The sequence below is a fragment of the Protopterus annectens genome, chromosome 9.part0 (genome assembly GCF_019279795.1).
Source record: "Protopterus annectens isolate FY-2018-M chromosome 9.part0, PAN1.0, whole genome shotgun sequence".
In the NCBI taxonomy this organism is placed as follows: domain Eukaryota; kingdom Metazoa; phylum Chordata; order Ceratodontiformes; family Protopteridae; genus Protopterus; species Protopterus annectens.
The window spans coordinates 36,612,910-36,631,017 of record NC_056743.1 but is presented as its reverse complement, the minus strand read 5'-3'; the positions used below and the strand labels follow the sequence as shown (position 1 = coordinate 36,631,017).

Genomic DNA, 18,108 nt, shown 5'->3' with positions numbered 1-18,108 from the left:
CAGTCAGCACAAGACAGTAGCCAATCAGTGAGCACATACACACAATAGTGCTGACATGACTTGCTGTATGATAAAAGTTTACCAAGATAAGTAAAATAAAACAGTTCTGTGACTGCATCTGATGTTATTGCAGGCATACAGGTACTCCGAATGAAGTACAGCTCTCAAATATCTTTCAGTCCTGCAACAAGAGACCTCTGCATCTTACTGCAGCCCCAAAAATAGTTCTGTAGTAATGAGCAACAGGAAGCTGCGGGTGTATATAAATTGGTAAGGTGCTCCCATACTGTTCCTATACCACCTGATAGGACATCTTGACTGCACAATCAGTAGACTGAGACAAAAATAAGCAAACAGTCAAAAAAGTGCTAATGAAAGCCCAGAAAGATAGTTCCAAGATGTCAGCAGACAGTCCATGGAGTACACTAGTTGTAGGATTCATCTAAACACTGGTAAACATCTTTATAAGTTTATGGGTTCATAGGTGTTGACCACAAGGGCCTTTTTAAGCCTAGCTATGCATCCCAAGTCTCTGACAAGTTCTGGTACCCTTGATAAGTGTAAGCAGGGGCATGGGAGATGAAATACTTACAAGCAGGGGCCCGGGAGATGAAACATTTACAAGCTGCCTGTGTCCATTAGAGACATAGGTGCCAAATCAGGGAATGAATTTCTTGTTCCCCATCCAATTGTCTAAGTTGCACTTGAACTGCTAAGGGAGAAAGTCTGCTTCACATGTATGTGGAGCCTGTTCAAGAGAAGGGGTAGTCGCTGGGATACATACCTGTCTCTCCAGAAGGTCCTGTTTATATCATGGGCAAGATGTTGTGTTTAGAATGGGTAATTCTAGTGCTGTTTGTTTTACAGGTATGCAGAAGATCCATCTGAATGGGGTCTGACAACGCCTTCTATGCCAGGCATAGATCACCCCTCAACAGCTTGTAGGAGACAGAGATAGGCCTTGAGGTGGTATATATAGGACATGCTACTTATGCACTGTATTCTTTTAGTGAGGAACCTCTGTGGATGTTCCAATTGTTGGATATGCCTGTTAAGGTACATACCAAATGGGGCACTGTATTTAATGACAGCTCTGATGAATGCTGAATACACTGGTACAATGAATTTCTTGGAAATAGATGCCACACCTTTGTTTATAAGTTGCACAACATAGAATGATTTCCTCACTACTCTAGACAGGTGATGGCCAATGGCGGTCAACTCTTACATGTGTATTGTGAATATGATAGTTACAAGGGTGGATAATTCCCGAAGGATACTATTATGCATTTCTTGGCATTCAGTTTTAGTCCATGTCTCTGACACTAGACTTTGTCTGTGTCAGCCCTTCTTGGAGAACATTTGTGTCATTAGAGATTCTATGACAGCTCCTAATTTGCAATCATCAGCAGATTTAGTCTTCCAGAACCCACTGACATTGGCCTTGACTTCAGAGAAGTAAATGCCAAAAACAGGGGTCCCAGGACTGATCCCTGAGGGACTCCACTTGTGACTAACCTCTTTGTAGAGGTGGACTCCCCAATTCTAACTTCCTGTGTCCTGTCTGTGAGCCAATTGGCTATCCACTGGGTGACATAAGGGTTTGTACTTAACCTCTTGAGTTTGTCAACAATGCCTGAGTAGGGTGTTCTGTCAAATGCCTTGAACCATTTTGCCCTCATCCATTGCTTTGGTGACTTTATCAAAGAAGTCCACCAGGCTAAGTAGGCATGACTTACCCCTGACTAAATCAAATTGGGTTGGGTCCATTGTTTGGAGGTTTCCTATGTCATTATTGATCATTTCCATGGCTTTGCATGTGAGACAAGTGAGACTTATGGGTCTGTAGTTTCCAGGGTCTGTAGGTGACCCACTTTTGTGTAGAGGGATGACTGTTGCTGTTCTGCATTCATGAGGCATGAAGCCTGTTTGGAGGCTACAGTTAAATAGCAAATCCAGATGGCCTGATAGGTCATGTTTCATGCTGTTTAGAAGGCATCCTGGGATATTGTCTGTACCCATTGGTTCTTGGCCTTAGAGGGAGCATTAAGGACCTGTTCCCTAGTGATAGCAGGGGGAGTTATATTTGACAGTATTTCATGAGGGAAGGTTGACGAGGGGAGAAAGTAGTAAAGTTGAAGCTGAATTTGCTGGTGGGTAGGTTGGCTATATCTTCTGCTATTTTTAATTTGTCCAAGTCTTTTAGGTTTCTAATGCCATGATGGGAATGGACCCCATTCCTACGATAAAGTACAATTAAAGTTCATGAAATAAGTATTGTTTCAATCTTTGATATTAGCTGGAGTGCTCTTCACAGCACCCACAGTGTGCCCATAATACTGCATTCTGCAGTTCATATGGAGTTACATGTATTGGTAACATCTCCAAGTACGATTACATTCGTGTTTATAAGACCCATCACTCCTACTACTATTGGAACTGTCTGGGTATCCTTATCCTCACTGCCCTCGTTTCTGTCGGCCAATCCTGGTATTTTAAGACTTTGTGTCTCTCTGTATGTAAGACACTGTAGTCACTGGCTGTAGCAGTTTCACTAATCAATGTTACTTTTGTCTTCTTTTCATGGACTAGCAGATCTGTTTTTCTCGCATCTATTTTTTGAACTGTTGGTAATGTGTGATCCCATGTGATATAAAATTCATCACTTTCTATAATGCTTGGTGGCTCATATTTCCAGTGTTTTTCAGCTACTTCAGTATTATCATGTTTGCACAATCCCCAATGTAACAGTCTTGCCACACTACTATGCCTTTCATTATACAGTCCTTCTGCCATTAGCATATCACAACCAGCAACAAAACTTACATTTTTCTGTTTCTCCCACATGTTCAATGGATTCTGTAAACCAACATGTACGTAGTCCACAGTCTTGGGCTACCAATAATAACCCTTCATCTTTTGGTTTAAATTTACCTGTCCTTAACCATTCCTGTGCATTCGATCCTGATCAATGTGGTTGTTTCAAAAATTTTCTGTACTTGCAACTATATTCATGCATTTTCCACATTTCTTGCCCTCTCATCTGATCTTTCACCTTATATTCTTTCTTTCATTTTTTTGGCACATTCTGCCTGATTTTTATCTCCTGGTTTGATTTCTGTTCCAGCTTTACACTGATATGCTTCTTCTAAACTAAGCAGGGAAGTCATCTTAGACATATTCTCCTCATGTTTTAAAACTTTTACTATATTTCGGTCCTGTGAGTTCAGCAGATATGTAAGCAGTCTTATGACTGCAGATCAATACATGTAATCAAATTCGAGGAGGCTCATACCTCCTTCAGCACAGGACTCTTGGTATATACTAATTTTTATAAATCATTTGATAAACATGAAGCAGCCTTCTTGTTTTCCTGTCCAAATAATCCAACAGCTTTTGGGGCCAGTCAGTCACTCCAAAACTGTAAGTTCGAGCAGGAAGTGCAAATTAGTTTATAGCTTCGACGTTGTTCCTAGATGTCAGCACTGTTTTCAGTATCTATTTTAGTCTTCTAAAATATTCCTTACTAAGGTTTATTCACACTTGTTCATGTTTTATTGTTGATCTTTCATTACTTCCCAAATATTTATATACTCCCTCTTGCTCAAGTTCTTTTATATCATGTTCCTATCCCAGGCTGATGTTTTCTTGGTGCTGCAGTTTTCCTGCTTTAAAGGTTGCTTTTTGCACATTTAGTTTTGACCACTTGCAGTTGTGCTTTCAGTTCCTCATTTGACGAGCTACACACTTTTAAATCATCCACAAGAAGAAGATGAGAAATCTTTACACTTTGCTGTTTTCTGGGAGTCAAATTATAGCCATGGCCTAAGCTGTTAAGTAGATAGCATAATGGGTTAAGGCAAGACAAAAGAGCAGCGGTGCCAATGAGTCACCCTGAAATAATCCCCTTTTAACTTTTATCCCTGGAATAATAATTTGTCCTTTATCATGGTTTAACTGCAAAGTGGTTTGCTACTGTTTCATGGTCGCTGTAATGGTGTACGGTGTATCTTATACATTTTTAAGCACTCTTTTATCCATGAATGTAGAATACTGTAAAATGCTTTTTTGTAGTTTATCCACGAGATGTTTTATTGCCATGACTGAGTTTTCTTTTAAATGACAATAAACTCTCTTGGCATCAATTCCAGTGTATAGTTTATATATCATCAGAAGGAACATAATTGTTCTATAGTTTTTAGGACAGCTTGCAGGTTCGCTCTTAAGTAGGAGTATTGTTTTTCCTGTTGGTCACCAGGTTGGTTTCTATTCAGGGTGCACATATAAATAGCTCTTACTCATGGCTAAATCTTCATGTAAAGATGTTAATACTTTTAGCCAGAAGTTAGGTACTGCATCTGGCACTGGGATTTTCCAATTAGAAGTTTTTCTTAACTTTGTTTCAATCTGTCTGGCTGTTACTTCACCCCATTTAATATCCTGTACATTTTAACTTCTTATTCTTTCTTTTACTTCTATCCATTCAGTATCTTTGTTATGTTCCACAGGATCGTCATAGATATTTCTCCAAAATGTATCTGTTTCTTCTTTTTTTGGCAGTGTTTCAGTTCCTCTGCCTTGTTTCCCAATTCTCTACAAAACTTTTTGGGCCATCAGTAAATTACTTATTTTGTACTTTTCCTTTATATTTATCAGCATATCTTCTACGATAAATATAATACTGGCTCAGTATACGTGGTTCCATTAACAATCAGCTCTGCACACAATTAGGTATTGCCTTTGAGGTGCAGACATAGCTAAAGAATGCCTTGTGGGAGACCAAACTTACCTCAAATCTGGCTTTGGTAGACTGTATTTGTCCTCATTGTTGTTGTTTGTTTAATTTGATGAGGCTGCTTTTACCCTGCTGGGTGCTGCACCTCCTTATTTTTCCATGATTTTCTTCCTTCTGTTATACAGACTATTTATTTTGTGATTCCACCAAGGTGAGTACAGCTGCCTCTATACAGCTATTAATGTGCTTGTCTAGGGTTTCTGTGAACAGTTCCACGTAGGCAGCAGTGTTTTCACGGGTTTATGGGGCTTGAAATTTTGTCAGGTTATCAGTTAATCCTAGGAAGTAAGCCTTGGAGTATTTCCTGAATATTCCAAGGTTAGTTGAGGGTCCAGATTTTATTTTTACTTCAAAGGAGACCATTGTGTGGTCTGACCTTACCAGAGAAAACATTACACTAGGGGTGTGCAGCACTCTCCCATATTAGTGAGAACCAGATGTCGTATAGGTTCATAGGTTCATAGGTAGGTACTAGACTATCTGCCCTAGGGCATTTATAAGCCTAGCCAGAATGTGTTGGCTTAGACTAGATTCCTGAGACTCTGTCCAGCAGGGCCATAGAAGTGATCCCAGGAATAAATTTACGATTTCCTATCCACTCATCAAGATTTCTCTTGAAGAGGGTCAGTGAGGGGCTCTGCCTAATATGGACTGGGATTCTATTCCAGAGCGAAGGAAGCCTTTGGGATATGAATCTATCCCTCCAGCATGTCCTATTTATTGTTGTGTAGCTCTAATGGATTTGGTTTTCTTGAGGTGGAGCATGTCCGACAATTCCAGGCTAGACATGGCCTTGCACGTCAGGCAGAGATCGCCTCTGAGTAGGTGGTAAGCAACTGAGTTTCTTTAGTCGAGCTGCATAGGGCATCTGTTTGAGGCCCACGATCCTCTTGGTGTGGTATTTTTGAGGTCTCTCCAGCTGTTGCAGGTGTCGGGTTAGGTACATCCCAAATGGGGCATTGTACTCCAATGACCTCTCTTGATCTAGATGTGAACCCTTTTGTGATTAGGTGAACTATATAGAAGGTTTTTCTAACCACTTTGGCAATGTGATTGTCAAAGGAGAGGTTACTATCTACTTGTCCAGGTAGGCTGTGTGGACTACCTTTCCCTCATATATGGCTTTGGTTACTATTTCAAGAAGTCAACTAGGTTTAGGTCCAGTGTTTGGAGGTTCCCAATGTCTTTGTTTATGAGATCCATGATGATAGTTGGAACAGTGAATTTATGTGAGGGTTTAGTTCATTTTGATACCATCAGGTCCCACTGATGCTGCGTTTTTTACTTTGGAGAGGGCTGCTTTCACCTGTGTGTCTGTGATGTCTGGAGGACTGCATTCATCTGGGATAGACACTGTTGCACTGAACCTGTCCACCAGGATGTTGGCAATGTCAGTGGGTTCAGTGTAGGTCCACCAGACTGGTCTCCTGTTTTTGGAGGAGTGAGTCTTGACCTCATGTTGGTGATGACCAAGTCCAATATGTTGTGTTGTTCCATGGCATTTGAGTTTATAAACAACAGAACAACAGTAACTTAACAGTGTAACCTTGGTTGATCTATTGACAATCTGGTCCAGGGAGTTTGTGTTAACAAAATCCAGGAATCTCTGTGCCTATACATGTGGTATCATATATGATTCTCAGTTAATAATGGGGTAAGTAAAGTCACCCTGAGTACAGTATTGGGATGGATGGTGAATGTTCATTGAGGGGACCTATAGGTTCATAGGTAGGTACTAGGCTATTGGCTCTAAGGCCTAATTAAGCCTAGCCAAACGGTACCCCGGCTTTTGCCACCCAAGAAAATTATTTTCCTGTGCCCCTGTCAAGCACAGCCACAGAAGTGATCCCTGGGGTGAATTTCCTATCTCCTATCCAATCATCAAGATTTTTCTTGAAGGAGTGCTAATGAGGAGCTTTGTTTGATATAGATAGGTAGTTTGTTCCAGAGTATGGGAAGTTTCTGGGACAGGAATCTATCCCTCCAGCATGTTCTGTTTATTGTGGTGACAAGGTTTAGGTCCCTAGAGCGTGTAGCTCGGAAGGATTGGGATTTCTTTAAATGGAGCATGTCCAACAGCTCTGGGTTTGACATAGCTTTGTATGTTAGGCAGAGATTGCCTCTGAGTAGGCGATATGTGACAGAGTAAAGCTGGAGTTTTTTGAGACAGTCTGCATAGCGCATCTGTTTGAGGCCAGTAATCCTCTTTGTGAGGTATTTCTGCAGCCTTTCCAGTTGTTGTAGATGTCTTGTGAGGTACATACCAAAAGGGGTGTTGTACTCTTTAATGGGTCTAATGTGTGATGAGCAGAGGGGAAAAATTACCTCTTTTATCCTGGATAAGAAACCTTTTGTGATGAGGTGTGCCACGTAGAAGGATTTCCTGACTATTGTGGCAATGTGATTATCAAAGGAGAGACTACTGTCCACCTGTGTCCCAAGGTCTATCACACTTTCTGTGTTATGTAGACTATCGCCTATGTGGTAGTTCATGGGTACAGAGTTTTTACCAAAAGGGATGACAATGCACTTTTTGGCATTGAGCTTGAGGCCATGGCTTTGACACCAGGCATCTGTCTCAGTGAGGCCCTTTTGTAGGATGTCCACATCATTAGGAGTTGATTATGGCCCCTAGTTTGCAGTCATCTGCGAACTTTGTTAGCCAAAGACCTTCTGTGATAGCCTGTACTTCTGAGAAGTAGATACCAAACAGGAGAGGACCCAGGACTGAACCCTGTGGTACTCCACTTGTCACTGGTCTGAAGCTGGATTTAGAGTCTGCTACTTTCACACTGTGGGTTCTGTCAGTGAGCCAGTTGGCAACTCATCTTGTGACATAGGAATTTATACCTAGTTTAGTGAGTTTATCTATAATGCCAGAGTGGGGGATGGTGTTGAAAGCCTTGGCAAGATCTAGATAGGCTGTGTGAACCACCTTACCCTCATCTACGGCTTTGGTGACCACTTCAAAGAAGTCTATCAGGTTTAGGAGACACGATCTGCCTTTGACAAACCCAAACTGGGTAGGGTCCAGAGTTTGGAGATTACCAATGTAATTGTTTATAAGTTCCATGATGATACGTTCCATAGCCTTCCAGACCAGGCTCGTCAGGCTGATGGGGCAGTAGTTCCCAGGGTCCGTGGTGGCTCCCCCTTTGTGGAGTGGGATAACCGTTGCTGTGTGCCATTCAGTGTGCACAAAGCCTGAGGTGAGGCTATGACTGAACATGGTACGTAGGTGGGGTGCCAGTTCGTTCTGTAATTCATGTAGAACGCAGCATGGGATGTTGTCAGGTCCCATGGATGCTGTGTTCTTGGCTTTGGAGAGTGTGTTTTTTACCTGTGCAGCCGTGATTACAGGAACTTTGCATTCTTCCGGTATAGAGATGGGCCCTCTAGGGGGTGAGAGGGGGATAAAGTTAGCACTGAACCTATCTGCCAGGATGTTGGCAATATCAGTTGGTTCTGTATATTTAGTGCCATTGTGCTGTAACTCAGAGCACATCTGAGTGTTGCCATTAGGATTCTTGATATAGCTATAGAAAGCTTTGTGGTTGTCTTTAGAATCAGTGGCAATTTTATCGTAACTAGCTTTGGAGGATTTTATGAGGGATCTCAGCTTCTTACTGAGGCTGAACATGGAGTTCCTCCAATCATGGGATTTTACTATTTTTTGCAACAGTTTCTTTCTTCTGTTGTAGAGTTCTTTTATGGCAGGGGACCACAAAATTGGCTTCCTTTTTTTGGAGGATAGCATCTTGATTCTGTTAGGGATTGCATGATCCATGCACTCGTGTAAGTGCTTATAAAATGAATTTGTATAGTGTTCAGCAGTCGAACTTCTACTGTCTGTCAGCATGGGTGTCGTGAAGTTTGCCACTTCTGTCTTAAGAAGCGTGAAGTTGGCTTTGGAGAAATGTTTATGGTGGTTTCCCTAATGGGGGGTGGGGGTGGAATGCGGATGTCTAGGGTGATTAGCTTGTGGTCAGATCTGACCAATGAGGAACTGACCTCTGGTGTGGAACACTGGTTGCCCATGTTGGTAATGACCAGGTCTAGGATATTGCTGCCCCTGGTGGGGGTGTGGATAAATTGATCCAAGGTGTTGGAATTTATGAATTCCAGAAAACGTTGAGCACAAGAGTTGGTACATGAGTAGTTTTCCCAGTTAATGGTGGGGTAGTTGAAAACTCCCTTTATTAGGGTGTTAGGTTGTACCCTAATATTTTCCAGTGTATCAAGAAATGAGCAGTGGGAATCCTGGGGCATGGTGGGGGATCTGTAGCAAGCTACAATTTGGATTGTGGTGTTGCCCAGAGTTAGTTGCACTTGGATAATCTCGGATGCATTATGCTGAGCAGCTAGCCTGGAGGTGTGCATATCCTTACTGAATATAATCACGCTTCCGCCTTTAGTGTTTCGGTCCAGGTTAGGTGGCCGAAAGGTGTGGTATGAATTATAGCCTGGTAATGCAGGGGTGCTCTCTGGAGCCTTGAACCAGGTCTCTGTCACTGCACAGATGTCGATGTTCTCCATTTTAAGGAGTGCCTCGAGTGAGTGCATTTTGAGGTTTAGACTTCTAGCATTAAGTAGCATTACTCTCAGATTTTGCTTGCTTGTACCTGTTACGGTAGTGAATTTGTCATTTGAACCTTGCCTAAAAAAGGCACTATAGGGTGGCAAAGCCTTAGCCAGTATCCGGAATCCCAAGGGCAACAGGTGCAGGCCATCTCTATATCTTGCAAGGAAGTGGCATTGGTGTATATCTTGCAAGGAAGTGGCATTGGTGTATATCTTGCAAGGAAGTGGTATTGGTGTATATTTTGCAAGGAAGTGGTATTGGATTTTGCCTATGGTGATTTGAACATGGAGAAGCTCAAGTGCATTGTACTGTTTGACCAGCCTTCAGGTAAATTTATTTTTGATGTAAATTGGGATACCGCCACCTTTAGTCCATGCCTGTGTAGTAGCTGGTCTAAATGTGTGGAAAGCATTATAGCCTTGTACTGCAGGTATGCTCTCCATGGCTCTAAACCATGTCTCAGTGATCAAACAGATGTGAGCATTCTCTAGGGTGAGGAGAGTTTCTAGGGGATGAAGTTTTTTGTTTAGACTCCTACCATTTAGCAGTAACACCTTTAGATTTTCTTGGTTTTGATTTACTATGTCAGAATTTCTTTCAGTTTGATATTGCCTAAATAAGGCACTATGTGGGAGGACAATATTTTAGCTAATATCTGAAAGCCTAGAGGGAAGAGGTGCAGACCATCCTGGGGATACCAGTATGGTCTGTTGACCATCTCCTTCCATGCTGACAAATATCGCACCCCCTTAGAATGACAACAAAAACTAAGCCAATATTAAAGTCAGTCATGTTTTTTTCATAATGTGGCATCATCCTTGGAGAAGGTAATATGGTGTTCAGGTACACATATTCTGAGAGCTCCATGATGTCTCTCTTCATATAGTCTTGGGAGGTACATCTCGGGTCACTTACACCCACATGGACTATGACTGAGTCGTACTTGTACTTGTGGTCCACTGACCCGACTGCCTGTGTAATGTTGTAAATCCTGGCCCATGATGAGCAACTGACAGGGACTTTCTCCTTAGCCTGGTGAGAGGCACATCTCTGTGACTCATAATGGAGTCTTCAAAGACCAGAATGTTAGATTCTGTGGTAGCTGGCCTTTTGGGCTTAGAAGTAGAGGCTCCATGAGATGTGGCTGTATGTGTTGATGTGGGTGTTGTTTTGAAAGAGTGCATTCGGGGCTGCTGAGGGTATTTGTTATGTGTACTTCATCTAGAAGGTTTTTGGGGTTTAGGAAGGTTACATTTAAGTGCCTCGACACATGTGAGACTACATGTCTGCTTTGAATTGTGCATGATAGGTGCAGCATGTGTACTACTGACAACCTGCTTGACATTAGGGTTGCTTTTATGTGAGAGCTTTGCCTCCAGTGACATTGCGTAAATACATCTCTCACATACCGTATCAGTTTACTTGAGAATTAACTGGTTGTCAGTAAACATGAGGCAATTTCTGCATTGCTTCAGGATGCCCATATCCACCAAGCTGGTAACAGTGAAAGTGGGAAAGTTCATAGCCTTGGCAACAGACCCTTTTTTATTGATTAAATGGTTGGAGTGAAAATATAAAGTAATGTCAAGGGTCTCTGGTATGCAACCCTGGGGGAGTGCTTGTAACTGCAAACTAGTTATCCTGTGTGCAACTATGTACTGGTGAAATATCACTGGTGCTTTTACAGGAAAAATGTCAGCTCAAGGTGTCTGCATCTATACAAGGCACTGCCAAACACTTGAGGGGAAACTAATAAGTAGACCCTGATGATTTATGGGTGAAGAATTTTGGCAGATATTCTGAAGTTGGGTTAGACAGCAGCAAATCAAGTAGTACTTACTGAAAATAAATAATTAGCGTGTCAAGAATAATGACAAGAGGGGAGTCACCTGGATGGCTCCTGCCTGGCTACCACTACTGCTGCTGGTCTCAGCACAGCTTTATGCTGCTGGGATAAAATGCTCCTTTGCCACTTTGTCACCAGAAGCAAAACAGCAGCACCAATCCCAAGGTGAGAAGCAGGCCACAGGCTCTTTGGTGATCAACATTCTTGTCCCAGATGAAGCAAGGGTCTGTAGGCTTGTTGTAGCCTTTTCCTGACAGATGCCCTGGATAGCAATCATAAGGATCAGGAATGTCAAAAACAGACACTCACTGCCCAATCAGAAACAATCAGATATCAATGCACTTTGCTCTTTCTGTCACCATGAGCAAAATATAAACACAACTTCCAAGCTGGCACCTAAGAAGCAGTTATTAGGCTTTCCAGTGATCAGCAGTCTCCAGGAAATAATGTCCCTGCGCTCCTTCTCTCACCAGTGTTACTACTGAAACACATTCATAATCCTGCAGGACAAAACAGACAATGCAAACATTGACCACTTAAGATTAAAACACAACATCCAGAAAAACTTAAAAAACAAGTAGTGGTATGCAGGGGGCAAGCCTATCCTGCCCTAGCCCCCATCTCCCTCAGCTGCTGATATATGGCAACTCTGAGATCACACTGCAGTGTGGAAAGAGCAAAAATCCAGTTCTCACTAAGTTGCGATCTCACACAACATGTATATCTAAAAAGCCAGTAGTAAGTGCATTTGGTGTTCTGTGTTTCATACTTCTGTGGACGATCTTTCAGCCATCACTGTTTTTTTCCCTACAGAATTCTAAATGTATCCAGTTACTATTGGAAATAAGTTATGTGCAGCACTGAATATTACTGATGAAATTCCTAACAGTTAAAGAAAGCAATATGGTTATCTTTGGAAGAGGTGACAATATTCAGTTAATACTTAGAACTGCAAGGTTTAACGTTACTCCAACATTCATTGCAGATCCTTTTGAGATAACTTCTAGAATGTTGAGGGATCTGAGTTTATTCTCAAGTGCTAGAAGTTTTTTTCTTGCTTTTTATTGTAAAGTTTGTCAACATTGGTGTTCCACCTCTCAGGTTTATTTTTAAATGTGCTGTCATACTTGTAATGACTGTGGACAAATGCTTCAATACAGGAATTAAGACAGAGGTATAAGCTGCTGGTGTAGGCAGATACCTTTTTCATAGGGTAAGTGGGGAAGGGAGAGCTTTTAAAATTCACCGCATCATCAAAGGATGTTAGAAGGTTGGCCAAATGCTTAAAGGTTGGCCTTAGAGAAATCCCTGAATACCATGCAGTCAGATGGAATCCTGACTTGGGCTCTTAGGGAAATTATGAAAGCCTGGTGGTCAGATTTGATCACAGAGTGGGGAACAAGGTGCTGAGCAAGTTGGAGATGTACAATCAGGAATAAGGTGAAGGAGCTCGTAACTCTTAGAAAGAGAGGATCCCATCTGATCAATGGAATTGGTGTTAATAACACTGAAGAAACTCTGTATATATATATATATATACACACACACACACACACACACACACACACACACACACACACACACACACACACACACACACACACATTTTATTGTTGTTTTATTACTGGGAAAGTCCGACTGAGTAGGAGTTTATTTTCAGCAGACGTCCAAGGGGAAAAGCTCCAAAGTATTACAAAACATTTTAAGAATAATAATTTTACAGTCTTTAAAAATAATTCAAAAATTACACACACACACACACAAACATACATATATTTGGTGGGGTATGTTTGCCAGTTGATGGATGGAATTGAAATTATCCTGGAATTCTGGATAATAATTTTCAATTTAATAGTTGTGGACTTATTTCACTGAGATAGATTTCATGGACAACAAGAGTGCTTCTGTTTGCAGTGATATGACACCTGGACATTAGTATATAAAGAGGTCCAAAGTCATATTCATGTTGGATTTGTTTATAGGTTCATAGGTAAGTACTAGGCTAGCTGCCCTTGCAGGCCATTTTAAGCCTGGCTTTGTGCTCAGATTAACATATCCAGTTTGGTTAGAGACTGGCCTTAGGCATCCCATTGTTGATAATTATATATTATCCCTAACGAGAATAACTGGAAGCATATTATAGATAATTTGAAGGCACCCATGCATGGGTTAAAGCATTCAGGAGCTGCCTCTGTCCACTAGTAGTACAAGGGCAGTCCTGAGATAAATATGTTTCCTATCCACAGATCCAAGTTACAACTGAATATGGGCAGGGATGAACTTTGTTTCTTGTGGATAGGGAGTCTGTTCCAGAGTAGTGGTATCCTTTGCGAGCTACACCTGCCCCTTAAAACTGCTCTGTTGATGTTGCAGGAGAGGTTTAGATCCCCAGATTGAGTTTTCTGATGATATTTGACTTGCTGGTGTGCAGTAAATCCATCAGTATTGGTTCAGAGGATGCCTTGTATGCCAGACAAAGGTCACATCTTAGCAGTCTATAGGATACCAAGTATAATGACAGGGCTTTGGGATAGTCCATGCAGGACATCTTGTTTAGGCCTTGTATACTTTTAGTAAGGTAGCTCTGTGGATCTTCCTATTGTTGCATGTGTCTGGAATATAAATGCCAAAGGGAGCATTATACTCAATGACTCAAAGTGGGCTGAGTAAAGGGAGACAATGACATCCCTACATCTAGTCACAGTCCCTTTGTTTACAAGCTGTCCAATATAGAAGGACTTTCTTACAAAAATGGATACAAATTGGTCAAAGGTTAGGCCACTGTCCACATAGTCCCAAATCCTGAACAACTAGGTCAAGCCTTATCAGTATAGTCAGTGTGGTAATTCCCTGGGGTAGATGACTTCCCAAAAGATACAACAATACATTTTTTCCCATTTACATTCAGTCCATGATTTTGGCATCAGTTATTTATTTGTTGTTAGCTTATGGGATTGAGGATGAATGCAAATATATCTCCACCCTTTCAGAGGGTCTGAATGAATTATATGTGCTAGACCCTTGCACAGAAGGAGTGTTATAACTACAATGGACCAACTTTCAGTAATTAGAGATATGAATATATTCCAGGGTCAGGAAAGCCTCAACATCAGGCATTTATTTTTTTAATTTCTACACACTGATTAGTACAAAACTGATACAGGCATGTTTATGAATGTTAAGGTAGAAAGTCTGACTGACTCCATGTAAAAAAAACAAAAGGCACTATGAAGTTTAAAGCGTCACAGCCAGTATGCTAAAGTCATGAGTGGATGGCTGCAGGTCATTACTAGTGAATCAAGTAGAAATGTGAACCATCTCCTCCTGTGCTGCTTTGGATCCCCTCGAATACCACCAGATAATGAGCCAACTGTTGAAGTCTCTCTTTCTCTTGCATTAAATCTTAAAGATGCTGACCACCCACCACAGATATGTATTAACTGCATTATGTATTAACTGTATTGGAGGGTGCAGTGGTTTAGCAGTAGTGCTGTCGCCTCACAGCAAGAGGCTCACAGGTTCGATTCTTGACTGGGGTGCCTTCTGTGCGGAGTCTGCATGCCTCCCTGCGTTCATGTGGGTTTTCTCTGGGTGCTCCAGTTTCCTCCCACATTACAAAGATATGCATCTAGAGCATTTCTCCCCAGGCCTCTGCTAAAAATTGGCTTTGTTCCAAGTCGGACTTTCCTAGTTAACAAAATGATAAATAAATAAAATAAATTATGTATAAAATCCAAAATGCATACCTGAATCGCCCACACAGATGGCTAAATAAACATATATTTTTTATATATACATTTTATAAGTCAGACCATGGATGTAATTTGTGGCAGGCTACATGGTGAAGAATAAAGCCAAGGCTATGATGCAGAAGACCTTGCTTCAGTTACTGGTCATGTGCTGCAAGAGTTGACACCCCAGATCGGTGGATGTTGACATCTTGGATGGGTAGGAACTGACAACCTGGATGGGTGAGGGTGAGGGTATCAAAGATGTGTGTGTGTGTGTGTGTGTGTGTGTGTGTGTGTATATATATATATATATATATATATATATATATATATATATTTTTTTTTTTTTTTTCGCCTCAGGGGATGGATTAGTACATATCCCACTGTAAGAAGATCAGCTAAATATCAGGCTGCAGGCGAACACTCAGAAGGCAGGAACTGGGGACACAGACCTTACAAGTAGAACACCACTCTGTGGAAATGCTTAACCATGTGAGAGACTAGTATTGTAGGAACTGTATGGCACCTGTCCACCAAGGAGGACAGTTAGGAAGAGAAGGAAAGAAATCTCCTTAATCTCCCAAGTAATGATATCCTCTAATCTAAAACTTGTCTCATGTCCTTGGATGCATGGGCCAAGAGGTGGGCAGAGATAAGGGCTCAATGGTCAGGAAGATGATGCTCCAAATAGTAGCATACAAAAATAAGTGCAGATTACCAATATGCAGGCTTTCAATGTAAACAAAAGTTAGAACAACAGTTAGAAACTTCCATATGAACGGTTGGCAAAAATATATTGCTTGGTGGTACAAGTTAAGGAGCTATTAAAAATGGCTTATGCCATACTTCTCTACTGCATGAATTTGAAGAACATCCATGATTTTGCCTGACAGTTTTTCCCTGCCACTCATAACATTTTTGATTTTCTGATAATTCACTAAGGATTACAGTCAGTCAATACTGACAGATATTAGAATTTCATTTATATTTTTTATATTTGAAAGAATTGTTAGAGAGTATTATACTGGAATTAACTTGAAACAAATGAGACTGGAATGAAAGGTTTTATCTGTTAATTTCCCAAACTTGTGCTGAGCAGGTGCCAGTCTCTCCTTTCTGGGCCAAGTCTTTTGTACTTTTCAGAATGAATTCTGCAAACACTGTAGTTCATTTAATAAGGCTTTATTAGATGTTCACAATATCAGAATACTGTCTTCATTAACAGTGCTGATAAACAATAACAGTTCGTAGAAATGCTGGAATGCTGGTTAGTAGTACTAGTGCTGCTAAACAGATCCACAGTTTCTGCACATAAATTCTGATTGTCCTAAATGATGTAAACTGAAACGGTCTTTATTTGACCTGTCTTCTGTACTCAGGCTCGATTGTCTGTATTATAGCTTCCTTTCTGAAATGATGGATACTTAATCTTTTCTGTATGTCAGGTCATACTAAATAACTGACTTAAATAACTGTATCTGCAGTATATTTTAATAATACCAAAACCCTGTAATGCTTTACACACCTCTTTAGCCTTGGTTTGCAAGCCTGGTCTTGCATGTGCTTTATCTGGAATTTCATTAAGGAACATTCTGTAGCTTGCAAGATTGTATTTTTCCTTTGAGAAAAGAACATTCTGTATTTTCTGCACATTTCAGGTGTATCTTTCCTTTCTAATAAACTGTCTTTCTCTGAAATTGAATACATACACATCTGACTCCGTATTTTCAGGCCTTATTCTACTTAAATGTACTATAGTGAATTTACTGAGAATACCCTAACTCTAACATTCCCTTGAGAAAGAGAAGAGAAAAAGAACAGTCTGCAGCCTTCCCTTGGGAACTGTTATCTTTCATGCTTGACAAGCAAAGTTATTTTTTTCCTGCTGCTTAACTCTTTTCTAAAATGCCTGACACTATATATTTTACCTTTTAGTCTGCATAATGCCTAATAACTACTTTAAAATGGAAGTCTCTAATCTAACATTGTTCAAAAAATGCATGCTAATGCAAAACCTGTTGCTCTATTAATTTTTCAAGTGAATTAAAGCAATATTTAATGCTGTCCCTAATTTTATCCTTTGTATACCCATTATGTTTTGATTTGTCCAGAATTCGTACTTGATCAGTACGGCAGAAACAGCATCAGAAACCAGACATTCAGAAAGTCATTGTTAGAAACTTTGAGTTATGTATTTAATTAGCTTTGGATACCCAATAAAAATAAAATGACAGAGAACATCACTTAACATGAATTAAATTATTTTCAAAAATAACATCTGCTTACATGGAGATATTGAACCCAGGCAATATGAACAGTTTCTCTGGTAAGTAAGCTATGATATATGCATGCTAGTATATTATATGCAGTATTTGATAACTTCATTTATCCTCAGTATAAAAACATTCTTCCTTTCTTGCTGTCTTTTTGATCTATTCAAAGCATTTGTATGCATATTTAAAATAAAAGCAACTTACCAAATGCGTAAGTGGCTTTGAATCCCGATGCCTGAATGGAATCATCACTATGGAAATGAATAATCACACCACTTCCAGTTGAGATAAACCCAGGCACAGTCATTGTGCCACAAAATTTTCCGATATTAGGTGATGTGGACTGGTTTCCATCACGGATAATAAGGTAATCATACTTGCATCCCTGCACTGGTTCCAAGCTAAAAGGATCCACTACTAATGCTACCTATTGTCAAACAATGAAAATAAATAAACACACCAATAAATTAATAAATCATTTTATGTTGTAGCCCAAACTATAAATGTAATGTATTGATGACAACAATGCAATGGCTATTCCGTTTTCTCACTTTATTTATAAAATAGAGGCCCGAGTCATAAAGGTTACAACAAATTGTAGACTATGTGTACACTTATTGTAGCCCTTCTGAGGGAAGAGACAGCACATGCATTATGAAAGGGATGTTCCTGAATACAGAAGGTGTACATTGTGTACACTTAACGTACACAGGGGTAGTTCACAGAATTAGACAATCTGAAGGTAAAATGGAAATATTTGAACCATGTACACTACCGGATATCTACACCTACTAATTCTCCAGACAAATACTACTTATGTACAAGGCTCTACTGTTCATTCCAGCTCTGAAGTACAAATTCATTAAAAAATATCAGTGCAT

General features: G+C 40.5%; 1 protein-coding gene across 1 annotated transcript in view; it reads right to left on the bottom strand.

Annotated features, from left to right (window-relative positions):
- The window catches only part of LOC122810848 (embryonic protein UVS.2-like), a 237,680-nt gene that overhangs the window by 57,078 nt on the left and 162,494 nt on the right, over window positions 1-18,108 (bottom strand). Inside the window, exon 5 of the mRNA XM_044082400.1 lies at window positions 17,432-17,654. Coding sequence (XP_043938335.1) covers window positions 17,432-17,654 — 223 coding nt within the window. The remainder of the gene's footprint in view (window positions 1-17,431; window positions 17,655-18,108) is intronic.